The sequence below is a fragment of the Cheilinus undulatus genome, linkage group 3, assembly GCF_018320785.1.
Source record: "Cheilinus undulatus linkage group 3, ASM1832078v1, whole genome shotgun sequence".
Lineage (NCBI taxonomy): Eukaryota > Metazoa > Chordata > Actinopteri > Labriformes > Labridae > Cheilinus > Cheilinus undulatus.
Window position 1 is genome coordinate 18,485,650 of NC_054867.1, and position 13,840 is coordinate 18,499,489.

The 13,840-nt window shown below is 39.9% G+C and overlaps 1 protein-coding gene across 2 annotated transcripts in view; it reads right to left on the reverse strand.

The window, feature by feature from the left end:
• Positions 1 to 3,333: 3,333 nt before the first annotated feature.
• LOC121503405 (chemokine-like protein TAFA-1) overlaps positions 3,334 to 13,840 on the reverse strand; it is a 204,662-nt gene continuing 194,155 nt past the window's right edge. For both annotated transcript variants that reach the window (XM_041777849.1, XM_041777815.1), the window contains one exon: positions 3,334 to 4,499. In XM_041777849.1, coding sequence (XP_041633783.1) covers positions 4,482 to 4,499 — 18 coding nt within the window. In that variant the 3' untranslated portion in view covers positions 3,334 to 4,481. The remainder of the gene's footprint in view (positions 4,500 to 13,840) is intronic.

Below are 13,840 nucleotides of genomic sequence, written 5' to 3' on the forward strand. Positions count from 1 at the left end.
TGCTTGCCATGGCATGGCGATGGCCATCTTCTTTATAGTCAAACTGTTAAAAGTGTGAAACCAAACAAGATGAAAATACTCAAATTTTTTGTTTAAACTGATTACATCAAAGTTTTAAGGGTGGAAATAAATTTTTGAGTTATCCTTGAGGAGTTAAAGGTCACATATTTTACCCCTTTAAGACCAGTTTATATTGGTCTCAGAGGTCCCCAAAACATGCCTGTCACGTTTGTTTCTGAAAAAACACTCCAATATTGGATTTTTACTTGTCTAGAAACCCCTCTGTTTCAGCCCTGCTCAGAACGAGCTGCTTCTGTGTCTGTGGCTTTAAATGTTAGTGAGCTGTCTGACTCCGCCCCTGACTACACCCCTCTCAGGAAAAGGATGTGGCTTAATAGATGTGGCTCTCTTGGAACTTTCTTCCAAGCGGGGAGGGCCGACCAAATCTGGGAGCAGTGCTAACTCCCCACATGATGTCACGAGGGGAAAATCTGAGAACGGCTTGTTTCAGCACACATTTTCTGAAAGGTGGGAGGGTTCTGATTCTTGGGGGGGATTGTGGGCAGGCCAGGAGTACATTTTTGCTAGAAAAGCCTGAAAAATTTGTATTTGCATAATATGTGACCTTTAATACAACTCAAAACATTAGAGGCAACATTTATGTTGGGTCAACTCAACTTTTTAAAGTTTAACTACACTGTGGAAACTTTCTTACTCTCAAAAATTCAGTTTAAAGGTCAGACCGATATAAACTTGTCTTAAAGGGATAAAATATGTGACCTTTAAATCCAACTCAAAACATGTTTAAGTACTTTTCATAAAGCTACATGCTCTTCATCCACTGTCATTTTCCCTTATTTCTATCACATACTTAATCTTGAACAATAATGCCACTCAGGTAGGCCAAGTTAAGTCGCTACAAGTGACAATAACTGAAACATGCACACTGCTCCAGGAAGTCATCTTTCATCATGCTAAGTTTACCATCCTTTGTGTATTGTAGTTGTTTTCCACAGGTATGACTGGTCTGACTGAGCCAGTACCTTCGCACATGGTGCAAAAGTGTCAAATTCCAAAAGGAATTCTCGGAAAACTGCTGATTAAGAGATGATTGTCTAATAGTTTGGGTAAAATGACCAAAAAAGTCCTTTGAATGATAGATAACTGTTTCTTAAAACGAAAGAATGTGCTCCATCAACTCAGAAAAAATAGGGCTGAAATAACTGTTTGGATTTTTAATTTGACACAACTCTACTTTTTTAACTACCTTCAAAATGCGCATAAAAACTGTAGTTGTGTCATGTAGCTTTTAAACATCCACATATAGCCTTATTGTTAAAGAAGCCGGGCTACTTAAGGCAGAAATAGTTTGAAAAAGCTGTTGGGTTATGCTTGCGTGGGCATGCTGCATCATGCAACTCCTACACATGTCAGTGTCCCAGTTTGGCCAGCAAACTCAAAGAAATTTAACATACCCTGGGACTTGGAGAAAATTTCATCTTCTTAGCATTAACTGTGAACATTGTCACGTCATATTCTCATCTTCTTATCATTGTTATAATTGTACTGAAACTTTAGACTTTCCTGTGGTATTTCTTATGATGGCAAATAGGCCTGATAAGTCCATGGCTGGAGATGCCCTGGTATGATAGAGGCTGAGTTTTTGTGTCATTTATGGGTTTGAGATGCTCTCGGTTGTCCCGCTCCTGTGGATGTTGATTGTAAAGGTGACATCCAATGTGACTCATGTCTATAATGACAGTAATTAAAGACCACAAAGCCCCCACAGGTAAGGAGAGAGCCTTTTCCCACAAATTATAGGTTGCTATGCAAATGATTAAAGAATATAGATGTAGTAAGTGCAAACACAGGAAGTGAACAAGAAGTGGTGACATTTAAAGCTGCTAAAAGAAAATTTCATCTTTTTTTGGAAAAGTTTGTGTTTAACTTGAGATACCCTTGGAAGTTGCTTATAAAAGTTTTACAAACATCACCGTCCGGTGTCTTTAGCACGTCTTGGCTGGATGAAAAGGTTGTCCTTGCTGTCAAGCGTTGATTAGCCATCCGGCGTGTTGTGGACATGGTTGTCTCCATGTCTCAGTGGGAGGTCGGCAGAACTTGATGGATGTCTCTCTTTGGAGATTGCACAGCGCCACGGAGAGGGAGGAGGACCCGGGCCCCTGTTATCTATTCATGCTGTGTTCCTCTCTGCTCTGCCTAAAATGGAGCAGGACCTCCCTCCACAGTGTGAGTCCATCATTTCTGGGTAGAGCTAAGGAGTGCATAAAAGAGAATAAGAAAAAGCACCTCTTTCCGTTCTCTGATCCCAAAGCACCTTTTAAGCAGAAATCCACTTAGAACTGGCATAAGTAGGGAGGGCGAAATCCCTTGATTTTCTACACGAGCAGTGAATTCGAGGATAATCTTCACAGTATGTCGTTGTGGGACGCCTGTCTCTCAGACTGTGGGTATCCTCTCTAAAAATACACAGAGGCACAGTAAAAGAGACAAATCCACACATACACTCGCATGAACTCATTTACGACAACAAAAAAAGCACGCCTGGGACGCTTCTGCACGTACACACAAACTCATTCCCTGACTCATTTTCTTTCACACCAGCTCAGTAAGACTGCAGGACACTGAATCCTATTAGATATGAGAAAACAAAGACGGGAACGGCTCATTGAGGAGGAAAAAAACACCCTCCTGCTTCCGCTCTCTTTGCATATTCCTTCATGATTCTGGCAAGACCACTGGGAGATTGATGTGTCTGTCTTTTTCATACCTTCTGTGACTGCTCAGCGAGGCACAGGGCTCCACGAAACCAGCCAAATTCCTAAATGATGAATGTACGCTAGTGCGTCCGCTGGGAGAAGAAACGAATCTCATATCAGCCTGGAGAGGAGGTTGATATTGAAAATCATCTGGAATTTTGCCTGGCACGATATTGGAAATCTTTATTCTAATTGCATGAATGAATTGAATGTGCTGTTCTGATAAATCCTCTCTGCCACCAAGGGAATTGTGTAAATGAAGCATCACCGATTTGTTTGTGTGTTTACTGTGTGTGCGTGTTCCTCTGCCCGTAAGTCATTTTCACATCGCCTCGTGCTGTTGTTGATTGCTTGTTTACTCAAGCAAAAATTCAGTTCACAATGTTAACACATCATATAAATGAAACTCTGACAAGATCTTCCACCCACATATTACAACATATCAAATTGTCATAAGAGGAACATTTTTCAAAATATCAGTTATGCTATGAAGGAAAGGGAGACAGCATATCAGTATAGAAAACCATTTTTTATTTCTCATAAGGCTGTCCTGTAATGTACTTTTATCTACTGGGGGATAACTGTATGTTTCTCCATTGTGACTAATACTTTCTCGCTGTCATCTCGAATAAATCATCTCTCCCCGCGCTGTGAGAGGAGAAGAAACACAGTCAAGCACTCGCCCATGACTGTCCGATTATGCTCCAACTTTTTCTGCTGCTGTTTTCTGTCCCTAATGTATCTGAGTGCAAAGCTCAGGGGTTGTTCTTAGTGCTGTTTCTCTGGTGAGGCAGTTCTGTACAGTGTTTTTCCTCTTTTTTTAACAGAAAATACAAGCACTCTCCGGCTTTTCCAAGGACGTTGCTGAAAAACGAAAGGGACCAATACTTACTGCTATGACTCCAATGTGGCTTCCTACATACATCATACTGGGACAACGCCTCGTCAATACGCCACTGTAAGAGTCTTAAATATATTTTTCAGCTTCTTGGATCTGTCATCTTATATGTCATGTATTTATATATGTATATATACACAATTAATTTACATACAAAGAAAGAGGTGCGCTTGAATGTACATTGGGCATGCCCTCGAGTACAGTCCATCATGAAGGATGAAGGTGAAGCCAGAAGGATTCTGAATCAACTAGGCGGCTCATGTTCTCCGAAAAAGTGTTTCGAACCAAATTTCCACAGAGCGTTCTCGGCAAGGCCATCCTGCTAGGGTAGCAAGTCAAATACCTTCCACACAGAAATAAAAAGATATCAAAGTTATTTCCCTCCTTGCACCCTCCGTTCCATGCTCAAATTGAGGTCTGTGTAAGCTCCTCTGCCGCCTCACCTTCAGGCAGGGTGCACGTCAATCAAATCATGTTTTAACCACGTGGAAAGCTGCATCAGTCTCTAAGGGCGAGCAGAGGGAAGGAAACAGAGACAGTCGGTTTGAAACTGGCCACAGCTGTGAGGAAGAGAAGAGTCACCAACATGGGGCTCATTGATCAAACAGGGGATTAGTCTGGTTTCAAATCCTTGGCACCACACGAGCAAAGCTGTTTTTATCTGGGTGGATATCCTTTCTGTGGTCCCAGGTAATCCAGTCGGTTGCCGTGGATGTAATAGTTTTTAGTCCGTTCGGAGGTGAGAGAAAGGGTAGATGGTGGGGGGAAAAAAGCCTGGCACGCAGCCTTGCAATGGGAGCTCTCTGTTAGGTCCTCGGATGAATCTGCAACAGAGAGGAGGAAGAGGAGAGAAAACATACATACGCTTAGATAGAACAAAGGCATACAAGTGTGCGAGGATTACACCCAGAGGAATTGCTCCGTTCGCATGTTTTCAAAAACAAGGGGGAGGCTTTTTGAACTGCAGAGGCTTTATAGAGCCTCGTCTCACCTCTCGGTGCCTGCTGCTACTAAAAACAGACGAGTGGAAAGAGTGCAGAAAATGGGGGTGTGTTTGGCATTTATAGGCATTGTGGGATATATTAGGAATGCACTTTGTACCAAAAAAAACAGGTGTGTTTCCATGCTGTGTATGTCTGCTCCACAGTCTGACACTGTGGCATATTTCTGACTTTATTTCTAACCCCTCATTTCCACCTTTACCCCGAGGCAGCCAATCATGGCCAAAGAGTCCCCCTAAACTGATAAAACGAGTTTGGCATCACTAAATGGGAGCTAAGGAATCTGAGTTATCTCTCTGTGATTCCAGTTCAGGGACTCTTATTGAGCCTGGGTTGCAGGCCTGGACACATTTCAATGGTACATTGTGCAACCTTGAGACTGCTATTGAATATCTCGCTTTTCAGCATCATGCTCAACCTGAAGCTCAATAACTGTTTGCACGATGTCTGCAGCAGTTAAAGCAGCCGAGTTCCTTGTCCTCTTTTGACCGTCTGTGCAGCAACAGCATGTAAATGCTTTCCACAGTGTTTCTCCGCCTCACTTTCATCCTATTTTCCACTTATTTTACTGCTTTTAGATCGTACAGTGAAGACATCTGAAGTCTCACACGCACTGTGGGGCCAATTAGAAATCCCATAATCCTGTTCAACTAGCAAACACAGCCATGACATTTTCAGCAGGCTTGGCAGGTGGTAGCCAGGTGTGTGGATTTGATTGTGGAGGGTGCTGTTGGCATTCTGTGGGCTGAAGCTCATACAGAATCCCAGAGGCCCAATATGTTGGACATGTGAGCAGGAGAGCCAAAAGCTTTTAATAACCCCTCTCTGTGCGTAGAACTGCATGGACCTGCAATCACTGTTGGTTTGTTGTGTTATTTTGAGATTATGCTTCAAATAACCTACAGGGGAAAAGGAGAGGAATTGGCATCCACACTGAATACCAATGTAACAAAGTATTGTAAGATGCAATTTATTTTTAGCAATTTGTTTGTCATAGTGAATGCTCTCACAATCCGGGAAAAATTCTGAATTTTAGCAAATGATTTTGGCCCTTTTGTAGCTGGGTTTACCCTTTTTAGGGCACTTGATAAAAGTACTGGGAAATTCAACAAAAGATTATTATTGGTGGACATTGCATGACTTTTACTTTAAACACACACACACACACATATATATTTCATTATTATGGTGAAAATCAAGGTCAACAAAGTGACCTTAATAAATGTAAAAATAATATCCATAGAGTGCATGCATATTAAAATAAAGATATTGGATAGTAAATACACATAGCCTCTAATGAGTGTTTACTTGCACACAAAATATTCATTTTACAAGACATGGTGAGATCACCCTTAGAGTCTGACCTCTTTTAAGGGAAGACATGGCTAGATTTAGAATACTGTATACATAACAGTGGTACAATAAGTTTAATCTTATAATTCCAGCAGGACACCTATAATAATCAACAAATGTTGAATAACTAAATGAATCTAAGCAGTGTTCAGTCTAACAGTAAAAAATAAGAATTGATTGATGCCATTTAAGTATAATATAACTGTTGTACTTTTGTAAAACTGACTAAAATCACACATATTTCACTATTTATACCCCTGATTTTTCCTTATAATTCCAACAGAAAATGTAAATTCATCACAAATATTAAATGTCTAAATTGATTTAAGCAGAAATAAGACTCACAGTAAAAATAAAAACTGATTTAAACCACACAAATATAATAAAACTGTTCTAAGATTATAAAACTTAACAAAAATCACAAATATTTTATTATTTATACCTTGAAAATTTCTATAAATTAGTAAAATTTACCACTGGATTGTTCTTAAATTTTTAAAAAACCTGTGGCAACATGTAACTACGCTATAGAGCAGTGGCTCTAAATGTGGGGGTTGGGACTCCTTGGGGGTCATGAGGAATGAATGGTGGTCGCCAGATGAATTCTAAAAAAAAAAAAACAAGACTATTTTTTAATCATTTCAAATTGTAAAATTAACCCATTTTTAAAAGAATGAATGTATAAAATTAGTTAAATGTATAATAAAAGCATGGTCATTTGGTGATACAAATCAAAGGAGTTTAAGAAATCTTTAGAATGCATTGTGTTCCAGTGTTAATTTTGTGGACTAAAACTATGATTAAAAATGTTTGTCAACAGCCTTTTTTTTTCCATGACAAAATTAGACTAAGACCAGCCAAAGACAGATCCGTGATGACTAAAACTGACAAAACTAAGTTTAGTTTTCATCAAGATAATTAAAACTACACTAAAATGTAATTTAGTTTCTGTCGGACATTAAAAATCCATGACATTTCTCCACTGAGGGTAAACCTGTTAAAAAAACAAAAACAATGCATCTGTATCTCTTCTGCCTCTCAGCTGTAGAAAGTTGGGACCCCAGGTTTGGCAGGGTGCATTGAACGCTCTACCATGACTTGAAACAAGATTTAGGCAAGAGAATAAATGCTTGGACTTTTTATGGACTAAAAGGGTAGAAATGACTAAATTGTTACTAAAACTTAAAGAGGTAATAAAAAGACTAAGACTAAAATTAAAAATAACCATCAAAATTAACACTGATCTGTTCACACCAGATGTAAGTAAATTCATTTGCATGAGTTTATTACATGTAAAGTCAACGTAAAGACATGAGAAGACGTGACTTTGCCTTAAGCAGAGTGAACATCGCAAATGTGTTGTGCACATTGCATGAATGAGGCGAATTTGCCCCTTTATTTGCTTAGTCCTTGAGAGTTTGAAAAATCTGAACTCAAGTGAATCATTTGCTCCACAATGGCCATTTAGCATGGAGATTTAATTTCACATGTCACCAGAGGTGTCCAAAGGACAAGTCTGGGGGAAAGATGGCTCATTCAACAAAATGGAGGAGAAACCTGTGACTGTCTGTGGAACCCACGTGCCTGTTCTAATTGAGGAGGTCGGACTGCCTGTTCAGTAGCTTTGTCTCTCATTTGATTTCAGCCATCTACTACCAAGTCTGCACCACGGTTAGCACTGCCTGAGTTAGCATAACCCCATCAGGCAAGCTAATTTTTTCCTTCATTGGTCTGGTGTGAACACAACATTAGTCAGTGCATAATTATTCCTAAATGCACACGGCTGTGTTCTATGCTTTAACCACCTCCAGGCACAGTGGGGGTCCTCAGTCTCTTGCACCTTTATTTTACAGGCTGAAAAGTTTGAGAGTCCCTGCTTTAGAGCAGTGTTTCCCAAACTTTGATTCTGGTGACCCATTTTATAGAAGGTACAAGCCATCGTGACCCAACAACTTTGTTCTCTGTATGTTATCGCTTATCAAGTCTGCTGTCTGAAATGTCCTTGGCTGGTTGGTTGAGCTGATGGCCAGTGCTAGCTTTTTTAATTCCAGACTTAACCTGATCCTGACCTGGCGATTTCCGTTTTACAAGCCTCGAAGTGGCCACTTTACGTCTCATAGGCCTCCTTTGCCAGTCGGCCATCAGTGGCTTTTTGGTCTGGAACAATGTGTTTCTTTCTTTTTTTTTTTTTTTGGCCAAGCATCCATAACTGTGACTTTTACTCTTTTACCATCCAGTAGCTGGTGGTTTTGAGTTTTATTATGGTGAGTGTTTTAAGGTGTTATAAGGTGGAGCTCTCTACTATGGCCATAATATGTACTGCAGTCATAAATTTCCCATTCAGTATTGTAGAAAAGAAACTCCTTAAACTCATTTGGTGACCCAAAAGAATCTCCTGCAACCCACCCATGGATCCCAGTGCAGACTTTGGGAATAAATGCTCTAGAGTACTGCTATCAGTATATGATTTATGAGTTATTTGTCAAGAAAATACCCTTTGTATGGTTGCTGGATGAGTTGGCCATGTATCTTAATATAAACAACATTTTACAGCCCTAAACGGGTGTATGTCCAAATATAGTTCCTTTATATTTCATGCTAAAACTGATTAATTGTTAGAAATCCTATGCAAACAAAAACTTTTAATAACATTTAGCACTAATATTTACTTTGATAATGTGTATGTTTTATAAACTTATCATGGTTAGTTATGATGTTTGAGCCATTTATTTTGGACCAAAACAAAACAAAACAAAACAAAACAAACACTTCATTTTTTAAAGTTCTGTGGAAAACAGTAAGTTTAGGATGCTCTTTGCCACTGCTGATTGGTCAGCTTGTGTGATGTCACTTTCTGTGACATTGACTGATCTCCACTGGTTGGCTGAGAAAAATCACTCTGGTTCTACTGTACCACAGAGAATTGGGGGCAGGCCAAAAATGACCATATATGGTTCCTTGCCCCATAATTGGTTAAAGCTCCTTGCTTTTTGTTAGTGTTAAATTGGGCACTTCTTATCCTTGCAGAATTTGTTTGTGCTTACATGGTGTTTTCCATCAAAATATCTCATCATGCTGTCTTAGATAAAAATGTATGACTATTTGTTAATATTTGCCTTTTAGATCATAAAGTCTGCTTCTTCAGGAGACTAGAAATTGATTCGTCTGACGCCTACCCTTTGGCAGCAGTTCCAGGCATTAAAAAAAGCAATTCAAGATAATCAATCTTTTCTTCATTGATCTCCTTTGCTTTACTTGGTCATAAAGAGGCGTCAGTGATCATTTTAGCCTGTTTCGTAATCAGTTAAAACTCCTCACAGGGGCTTTTAACAGCATAAAGCTCCTTATTTTGCCCTTCATCAAGGTAAACTTGTAATAATTACTTTTGCTTGTGTTCTAATAAGCAGGACTCTGTCTCTTAGAGTCAGTGAAACTCTTAAAATTTCAAAGACATTTGATCATAGGTTTAGGGAGAGATTCAGTGTCTTAATCCTGTGGTTTCTCACAAACTTTTGTACAAGATTTAATAAAAAGAGTTGACCATAATGGGATATATAATAATGCAGACCATATGTGACCTAAGCTGGTAAAAACTCCTGCAAGTTGTCCAATGTTATTTTTGAGGTTTTTTTTTACACATTATGAAAGTGTAGATTCAAAGCTTTCAAATGGTTTATCATACACCTTAATCTGAGCATATTTTACAGATATGCTCATTTGAATGTTAACTTATAGTTTCTGTTTGTTCTGGGAAGACCAGGCTCAAAGTTTCAGGATTTTTCATACCTTCAGGCAAGCCAGGTAATGGTCATGAACAATAGGGCCACATTTACATAAAGTCCACCCAAACCAAGCTTCTGAATTGGACTGGTGACGCTCATCATAATATTCCCATAGGAAGTCTGCCTTCATCAAACTTTCATTGTCGAGTGATCCTGAGGTTGCCCCAAGTCAGTTGATAATTCTTGCCGCTTCTTCATCGTCTCATCTACTTTTCTTCACTGCAGGGTGCATCTTGAGGCTTGTTGATAAAGGTGATAACTAGAAAAGCACTCAGAGAGTGCAGACCTCTGCCATTAGCCCTATCTCCCTACAGTGAAAAATCCTTTAAAAAATGTCTGGATCTGTCCCCATGTGCCCCCCACCACGGTATTTGCCGATTACTCCCTTCTCAGTGGGGTGGAAACACAGTGAGGCAAAGCATTGGCTTCACTACAGGTGGACTGTCATGTCAGAACCTTTGCCTGCCAGTGCCAACAGATGCACTGACAGTCTCACCCATGGTCTCATTGGAAGACTGGAAGTCATGGCAGAGGGTGAATATTCCTCTATTCCTCCAAGCATTGTGAGTATTCTCGCTACAATTCGCTGTCTTTCTCTCTGTTACACTCCGACTCTTCTCCTCGACTTTGAATGGAAACACAGCCAAAATGATGCTGGGATTGTAATTACTCATGTCCGCCATCTCCTGGTGTAAAGTGGTAACAGCGCAGAGCTCCGCCATAAGCCCTATCTCCCAATAGCACAGAATCCTGTAAAAAATTCCTGGATCCAGACGGTGATCTGGATCACTCCCAAAACTAATCACTTCTTCCTTATGTCATTTCTGACATTTCCTGAAGATTTCATCAAAATCCGTCCACAACTTATTGAGTTATGTTGCTAACAAATGAACAAACGGACTCGATCACATAACCTCCTTGGCGGAGGTAACTAAAAAGCTGTTTTTATGTGCCGGGGGAGGGGTGGCATTTGAGCCATGCAGTGTTTGTTATTGTCCATCTCAATGGGTGAAACTGGGAACAATGCCAGGTTAAGTGGCCAATTATCACCCAACAGTTTCGCTTTCCCCTCCAACCAATATCCCCGCAGCAACTCCGAAAACAGGGAATTTTATAACACAAATTTAACGCTTTTAAATATCACACTTGTGTTACTTTTTTCATTGAATGAGTAGTTTAAATGTTGGACTTGCATAAAATGAGAAAAAACGAAAAATGATTATTTTGAAGAAAACGACTTTTTATCCATTTTTCTCAACCACCAGAATGCCGACTTGCAGGAACTTTATCTGGCTTCAGTCACATATTATAATAAAACTTATGGCCCAGGCTTTTTTTTTTGCTTTAGGTTATAAAATTACCCAAGCTGAACAGGCAACAATATGCAGCAGGCCTGCAATTATTTTCAACCAAAACTTGTGTACAATGATAAATATTCCTTGAGGGGAATATTGGTGACCATAATTCAGATATTCTGAATCAAACCGAAGTGTTAATCAGTGATATAATCATGCTTTGTCAGCCCATTAATTGCAACCTGTGGGGGAATGAGGGGAAGATACCTCTGTCTATTGATATGAATGCTGTGTTGGTCAGTGAAGCTGTGCAAAAATTAGAGCTGCTAGTCGAAATGAATATTAATCTAAACACAGGAATATTTCGGTATTTTTGACGTTGGGTGGTGTGCGGTACTTGGCAACAGTAGTTGCATTAGCCTCCACAGATTTTAGTGTGCATTTCCACTTTAAACCAGAACACGCTGGGGGTGCTGGCAAGGAAGCTAGGCTATACTACTGCACTACAGATGGGTACAGTTGCTAAGTGTAATTTAGCAAGGTTTAGGTAAAAATTGGCCCAAAAAAACAATGTTGGCTCAAATGTATGTATTTTGTTTTCAGTCCAGAAGGCCTCTGTGTTAGGCACTGTTTTGTGAGGAAACCTTTGGCCAAAGGGCATGTGGGCTTCAACTGAGACAACAACAACCTCAAATAAAATGAACAAAAAATTTGCCATTTCGACTCGAGTGAAGATGAAATGCTGTTTCCTGCGAATGTGAGAAGATACTTAATGGCCCAGAGTACACAGAAGATCAACATGTGCCACTGGAGACTCGGGGGAATGAAGATAGAGGGGTAACACTTCAGTGGAAACTGGTGAACAGGAGAGATCCCAAGTAACCTGTGTAGCTGTGGAATCTGTGAACCCATGCCCTTGAACCATGAGGTTACAGTAGTGGGACTTAGTTACTGCATCACTGCCCATCTAGAGTTCCCTGCCTTACTGAATGTCTGTGTTTTATAAAACATTAAACAACTATCTGAAGACAAATCTGAAAACCTGCCCCTGACCAGAAGAGCTGCATGGAAATTTGCCATCCAAGTTATCACTTAAATCTTCTAATGCTTATAATTAGACAGGCTACAGTCAGCACTATGTGGTACAACTCCATATTAAAGTGCATGTGTTTGAATATAACGCCATTACAGTCCCTGTTTGTGAAATGTCAGGTGGCCATATACTTTTGTCCATATAGCGTATGTTTCACGAGAGATGAGAAAACATTTGTTTTCATACTTTCAATGTTCATTTTCATTCGTGAAGCCAGCTCAAGCAGCAGCGTGCCTTTCCTGTCACTCCCTTAGGTTTCAATTTCTTTTTATTCCAGGTCATCATGCAGTAGACTGAGGGGCCAAACTCGCATTCTGTGGATGTACACACCTGTGAATCTGAATTCATATCCAGCTGATCTTTAACCTTCTGTCTCACACTGGTATGCATAATGGCATTATTCTGTCTTTCTTGGAAGTAGGTTGAAGTGCCTCTTTTTTCTTTGGAGGTGGGTGGGTAGGGGGTCTTACTGCTGTTTTCCCTCACTTTTCTACTGAAATTTTTTTAAACATGACATGCATTTAAAACTTCTTTTGTGTGTCAGAATGTGTGGAAACATTACGCCAGTTAAGAACCTTAATTTTGTTGTACTTTCATTTGAAGTTTTATGGTAATCATTTTCTTTCTCTGAATTTTATGTATACAACGCCTATAAAAAGTATCCCACCCTCTTGGATGTTTTACCTTCTCATTGATGAGCAGCTGAGATGGGAGAGACTCTGCATACAGCAACTGTTGCCTGGATTCTTCACCAATCAAAGCTTTAAGGGAGAGTGGCAAAGAGAAAACCACTGTTGAAGAAAACTCAATAGATCTGGATGAGAGTTTGCCAAAAGGCATGTGGGTGACTCCATGGTCAGGTGAAAGAAAGTTTCTTGGTCTGATGAGACCAAAGTGGTACTTTTGGCCATCAGACAAGATGCTATGTTTGGCAGACGCCAAACACAACCCATCACCACAAACACACCATCCCCAGTGTGAAGCATGGTGTTGGCACTATAATGCTGTGTGGATGCTTCTCAGCAGACAGCTCTGGAGGGCTTGTGAAGTTAGAGGGTAAACTGACTGTGGCAAAATATCACAAAATCCTGGAGGACATCTTATACCGTCTGCAAGAGAACTACAGCTTGGGAGGAGCTTTATTTTCCAGCAAGACAATGACCCGAGGCATGCATCAAAAGCTACACAGAAATGTTAAAGACAACTAGGTGATTGTTCTGGAGAAGCCGATTCAAATGTCAGACCTCAATCCAATGGAGAATTTGTGGCTGGACTTGAAAATGGCTGTTCACGCCAGATCCTCATGCAACCTGAAAGAGCTTGAGCAGTTTTACAAAGAAGAATAGAGTAAAAATGCAGTGTCCAGATATGCAAATCTGACTGAGACCTATCCACACAGAGTCAGTGCATGCCACAGGTGCATCTACTAAATACTGACTTGAAGGTGGTGAATATTTATGCACTTATTTTACATGATGTATTTTTATTTGATTGAAATTTCTTTGTAGAAATCTATTTTCACTTTGACATTAAGGCTTTTTTTTGTCAAAAAACAAAATTATATTGACCATGATTGATTTATAAAATCAATAAAAAGGTAAAAGATCCAAGGGGCGAATTCTTTCTATAGGCACTGTACAG